At 57.4% G+C, this 5,492-nt stretch overlaps 1 protein-coding gene across 1 annotated transcript; it reads left to right on the forward strand.

The window, feature by feature from the left end:
• The first annotated feature begins 1,512 nt into the window (after positions 1-1,512).
• Positions 1,513-4,215, forward strand: LOC138291687 (uncharacterized). Its single transcript, XM_069230327.1, has one exon. The coding sequence runs from the start codon at positions 1,513-1,515 to the stop codon at positions 4,213-4,215; it is 2,703 nt and encodes a 900-aa protein (XP_069086428.1).
• Positions 4,216-5,492: the final 1,277 nt, after the last annotated feature.

A 5,492-nucleotide genomic window follows, 5' to 3' on the forward strand; every position in this document is an offset into this window, starting at 1 on the left:
CACCCCCTGTCACCCTTGCCCACCCCAGGAGGACACCCAAGGCTGGAGGGACCCATCCCAGGGACATTAAGGTAAGTTCAGGTAAGTGTTTTTTTAATTTTTTTTTGGTGGCATAGGGGGGCCTGATTTGTGCCCCCCTACATGCCACTATGCCCAATGACCATGCCCAGGGGACAGAAGTCCCCTGGGCATGGCCACTGGGCAAGGGGGCATGACTCCTGTCTTTGCTAAGACAGGAGTCATTTCTATGGGGGTTGGGAGTCGAAAAAAATGGCGCAAATTGGGTTGAGGCGAAAAATTTGCCTCAGCCTGACTTGCCCCATTTTTTCACGCCCAAGCTCCATATCCCCCTACGCCGGCGCTGCCTGGTGTACATCGTTTTTTTCAACGCACACCAGGCAGCGCCGGCGGCTAACGCCGGCTAACGTCATTGATTAAATACGGCGCCCGCATGGCGCTTCAGAATGGCGTTAGCCGGCGCTAATTTTTTTGACGCAAAACTGCGTTAGCGCAGTTTTGCGTCAAAAAGTATAAATATGGCTCTTAGTGCCTCGGGTTGCGCCGCGGTAGGCCTGTTTGTTCCTCTGGCTCATCCTCGTATTCCTTGGCCTCTGCCATTCTGCCGATTTGATTCTCCAAATTTGTCTGTCTTGCTCTGATTCAGTAACTGGTACTGCCTTAAAAAATTCATCCTTTGTTCAGTATCTGTTGGTGTGGTTTGGGTTGTGATGTCTCCTGATAAATCTGATACGTTGCTATCTGATGCATCACTTTTCTCCTTATCTTTCACCCGATGTTGTTCCTTCCTCTCTGTTGATGTCTTGTGATAGAGATGATCATATTTCTTGTGAAGGGTCAAAATTCTCCGTCTGGTAGTCCTTTAGATCCCGTAAAAACTTTCTTTATTTCTTAGCAGTGATTTCATTTTTAATTCTTGCCAAACGTTCATACATTGTATTAAAAAAACTTTCCAAGTCCTCCTTAGACATTAATTCTGACACTTTTGACATTATTTTGTCTATGTCCTGAAGTAGTGTAGCCTGATCCTTACGTGCGTACTTGACCAAGATGCACATCATAGTTAGCGAACAACTTTTAGAATTATCATCCCATTCCTGTAGCATATCCGAGTCAGCGTCTTCATATGTTGGGGCTACAAAAATCCTTGATCCCCCAGGCAATGTTCCCTGTAAGGTGCGCGCACCCTTCCTTCCCCCACCGCGCACTTTTCAGCCACTTCACCCGCTGCATCACGCAAGATGGTAAAAGTGCACGGGACAAAGCGCGAAAATACGGTCACTCTCTTCGCGGCAGAACAGGAGAGGGTGGCGCCACGCAGGTCTCAGAAGCAAGGTGGCAGGTGTGCGGTGAGTGTGGTAGGGTGTTGTGTGAGGCCCCCTGCTCACTGAAACAGGCGCTGGCCTCACCTGCAGTCTGCGGTGGGGCTCACCTGGCCCAAGTGTGCTCCCCCTCCGGAGCAGCGCCCACAACACTCCCCCAGCTCCATAGAGGATGCACAGAGCGGCCGCCGGTGACCTCTCTACCGCCGGAGCCCGAGTCAAGGCCAGCCGAGCCATCCTGAGAGCATCGCCTGGGGGGACGTGGATGCAGGACGAGCCCGGCGATGCCTCCTCTCCTCCTCTCCAGGACTCAACACCTCTCCTCCTCCAGCAGCCTCCTCTCCTCCTCTCTCCTGTCTGCCGCACTCCAGGACTCAACGCCTCTCCTCCTCCAGCAGCCTCCTCTCCTCTCTCCTGTCTGCCACACTCCAGGACTCAACGCCTCTCCTCCTCCAGCACCCTCCTCTCCTCCTCTCCAGGACTCAACGCCTCTCCTCCTCCAGCAGCCGCCTCTCCTCCTCCAGCAGCCTCCTCTCCTCCTCTCTCCTGCCTGCCGCACTCCAGGACTCAACGCCTCTCCTCCTCCAGCAGCCTCCTCTCCTCCTCTCCAGGACTCAACGCCTCTCCTCCTCTAGCAGCCTTCTCTCCTCCTCTCTCCTGCCTGCCGCACTCCAGGACTCAACGCCTCTCCTCCTCCAGCAGCCTAATCTCCTCCTCTCTCCTGTCTGCCGCACTCCAGGACTCAACGCCTCTCCTCCTACAGCAGCCTCCTCTCCTCCTCTCTCCTGTCTGCCGCACTCCAGGACTCAACGCCTCTCCGCCTCCAGCAGCCTCCTCTCCTCCTCTCTCCTGTCTGCCGCACTCCAGGACTCAACGCCTCTCCTCCTCCAGCAGCCTCCTCTCCTCCGCTCCAGGACTCAACGCCTCTCCTCCTCCAGCAGCCTCCTCTCCTCCTCTCTCCTGTCTGCCGCACTCCAGGACTCAACGCCTCTCCTCCTCCAGCAGCCTCCTCTCCTCCTCTCTCCTGTCTGCCACACTCCAGGACTCAATGCCTCTCCTCCTCCAGCAGCCTCCTCTCTCCTGTCTGCCGCACTCCAGGACTCAACGCCTCTCCTCCTCCAGCAGCCTCCTCTCTCCTGTCTGCCACACTCCAGGACTCAATGCCTCTCCTCCTCCAGCAGCCTCCTCTCTCCTGTCTGCCACACTCCAGGACTCAACGCCTCTCCTCCTCCAGCAGCCTCCTCCCCTCCTCTCTCCTGTCTGCCGCACTCCAGGACTTAACGCCTCTCCTCCTCCAGCAGCCTCCTCTCCTTCTCTCTTCTATCTGCCACACTCCAGGACTCAATGCCTCTCCTCCTCCAGCAGCCTCCTCTCCTCCTCTCTCCTGTCTGCCGCACTCCAGGACTCAACGCCTCTCCTCCTCCAGCAGCCTCCTCTCCTCCTCTCCAGGACTCAACACCTCTCCTCCTCCAGCAGCCTCCTCTCCTCCTCCCTCCTGTCTGCCGCACTCCAGGACTCAACGCCTCTCCTCCTCCAGCAGCCTCCTCTCCTCCTCCCTCCTGTCTGCCGCACTCCAGGACTCAACGCCTCTCCTCCTCCAGCAGCCTCCTCTCCTCCTCTCTCCTGCCTGCCGCACTCCAGGACTCAACTCCTCTCCTCCTCCAGCAGCCTCCTCTCCTCCTCTCTCCTGCCTGCCGCACTCCAGGACTCAACGCCTCTCCTCCTCCAGCAGCCTCCTCTCCTCCTCCCTCCTGCCTGCCGCACTCCAGGACTCAACGCCTCTCCTCCTCCAGCAGCCTCCTCTCCTCCTCCCTCCTGCCTGCCGCACTCCAGGACTCAACGCCTCTCCTCCTCCAGCAGCCTCCTCTCCTCCTCCCTCCTGCCTGCCGCACTCCAGGACTCAACGCCTCTCCTCCTCCAGCAGCCTCCTCTCCTCCCCTCTCCTGTCTGCCGCACTCCAGGACTCAACGCCTCTCCTCCTCCAGCAGCCTCCTCTCCTCCTCTCTCCTGTCTGCCGCACTCCAGGACTCAACGCCTCTCCTCCTCCAGCAGCCTCCTCTCCTCCTCCCTCCTGTCTGCCGCACTCCAGGACTCAACGCCTCTCCTCCTCCAGCAGCCTCCTCTCCTCCTCCCTCCTGTCTGCCGCACTCCAGGACTCAACGCCTCTCCTCCTCCAGCAGCCTCCTCTCCTCCTCTCTCCTGTCTGCCGCACTCCAGGACTCAACGCCTCTCCTCCTCCAGCAGCCTCCTCTCCTCCTCTCTCCTGTCTGCCGCACTCCAGGACTCAACGCCTCTCCTCCTCCAGCAGCCTCCTCTCCTCCTCTCTCCTGCCTGCCGCACTCCAGGACTCAACGCCTCTCCTCCTCCAGCAGCCTCCTCTCCTCCTCTCTCCTGCCTGCGGCACTCCAGGACTCAACGCCTCTCTTCCTCCAGCAGCCTCCTCTCCTCCTCCCTCCTGCCTGCTGCACTCCAGGACTCAACGCCTCTCCTCCTCCAGCAGCCTCCTCTCCTCCTCTCTCCTGTCTGCCGCACTCCAGGACTCAACGCCTCTCCTCCTCCAGCAGTCTCCTCTCCTCCTCTCTCCTGTCTGCCGCACTCCAGGACTCAACGCCTCTCCTCCTCCAGCAGCCTCCTCTCCTCCTCTCTCCTGTCTGCCGCACTCCAGGACTCAACGCCTCTCCTCCTCCAGCAGCCTCCTCTCCTCCTCTCTCCTGTCTGCCGCACTCCAGGACTCAACGCCTCTCTTCCTCCAGCAGCCTCCTCTCCTCCTCCCTCCTGTCTGCCGCACTCCAGGACTCAACGCCTCTCCTCCTCCTCATCCTCGGCTCCACTCGAGAGAGAAAAGGGGGCGGCCCGGCAGTCCCGAGGAGTTTAATCAAACAAACTGTCCCACGCCTTCCTTTCCTCCGCAGCCCCGGCAGGATTGATAACTATCACGAGTAGAGAATGTTATGTCCTCAGCCCTTATAAGGGCTGGGACATATGTCGGGAGTAGCGCGCGCCGCTCGGCAATAAAACAAATGAAAACCGGCCTTGCTTTGCTTAAGGCACGGGCGAGTGCGTGCACGCTGTATTAAGCCCGTCCGCACGGGTCTTAGTATCGGAGCGTGTCTCGGTGCGAAGCTGCCGCACCCAGCCACGCCCTTCTTTATTTATAGCTCCCGGCCGCCGGCCGAGGAGCAAACCAAATGCACACTGTAACAGAGGGGAAATGCCCTCAACACATCCGGGCATTTCCCCCACCTCGTTGCGCCCCCACAGCGACACTTGAATGTGCTGGCCAGTTACGTCACTGGCCAGCGACATAACATTCCTCCCCAAAAATGCAAAACCACACAAACACCAATCTAAGTATCATCATGAAATGACAATCAATAATCACACACATAATCCCGGAGACGGGATGAAGGACAAGGATTGCCCCGCAAACCATATCCAGCAGATCCAGATCGCTTAGACACTAAGTCAGTGGAGGAACCATCAGTCTTGGAGTCAGACTGGATTGACACTCTACCATCTCCACCACCAATCAGCGACCCGTTCATTGGGGTATCCGCCTCAGGCCCGTCACACACCGGAATGCTGGCCTCAGCATCTTCGATACATTCCTCTCGAAAGTCACTCTCACCATGAAACTTTTTAAACAATGACACATTTCGGGTCACTGTGTCATTTCCACGCTGCGCAACCACAGCGGATCCATGTCGTCGAACAACTCTCCACGGGACTGTCGAAAAAGGTGTACGAAACTTGCTACCAGGCAGAGTTTGCTTGAGTAATACCTGATCACCAACCTTCAGATCAGACGGTGTGGCGTTCCTTGCACGGCTGACCCTTTGATTTGACATCCGCCTCTTCTCTTGGACCACACCCCGAGCCATTCCAGGAGGACACCATGAAGAATGATGGGGAATCGCATCAATAGACGCCCTTCCAAACGCCACATGACCAGGAGCCAAACTAGTGGTGGAATGAGGTGTTTGGCGATAGTTCCGTAAAAACGAAAAAATCGCATACTCCACAGACTGGTCACTAGCCACTGCAATTCTTATCACCTTATTTAAAGTCCGCATGAAACGTTCCACCTCACCATTGGCCTGAGGCCATCGCGGAGTGATTCGGCGATGACGGGTGCCAGTAATTTTCAGGTAC

This window comes from Pleurodeles waltl, chromosome 1_1, assembly GCF_031143425.1.
Source record: "Pleurodeles waltl isolate 20211129_DDA chromosome 1_1, aPleWal1.hap1.20221129, whole genome shotgun sequence".
Lineage (NCBI taxonomy): Eukaryota > Metazoa > Chordata > Amphibia > Caudata > Salamandridae > Pleurodeles > Pleurodeles waltl.

Coding starts and splice junctions, on each gene's coding strand:
- LOC138291687 (XM_069230327.1), top strand. CDS start 1,513: ATGCACAGAGCGGCCGCCGGTGACCTCTCTACCGCCGGAGCCCGAGTC.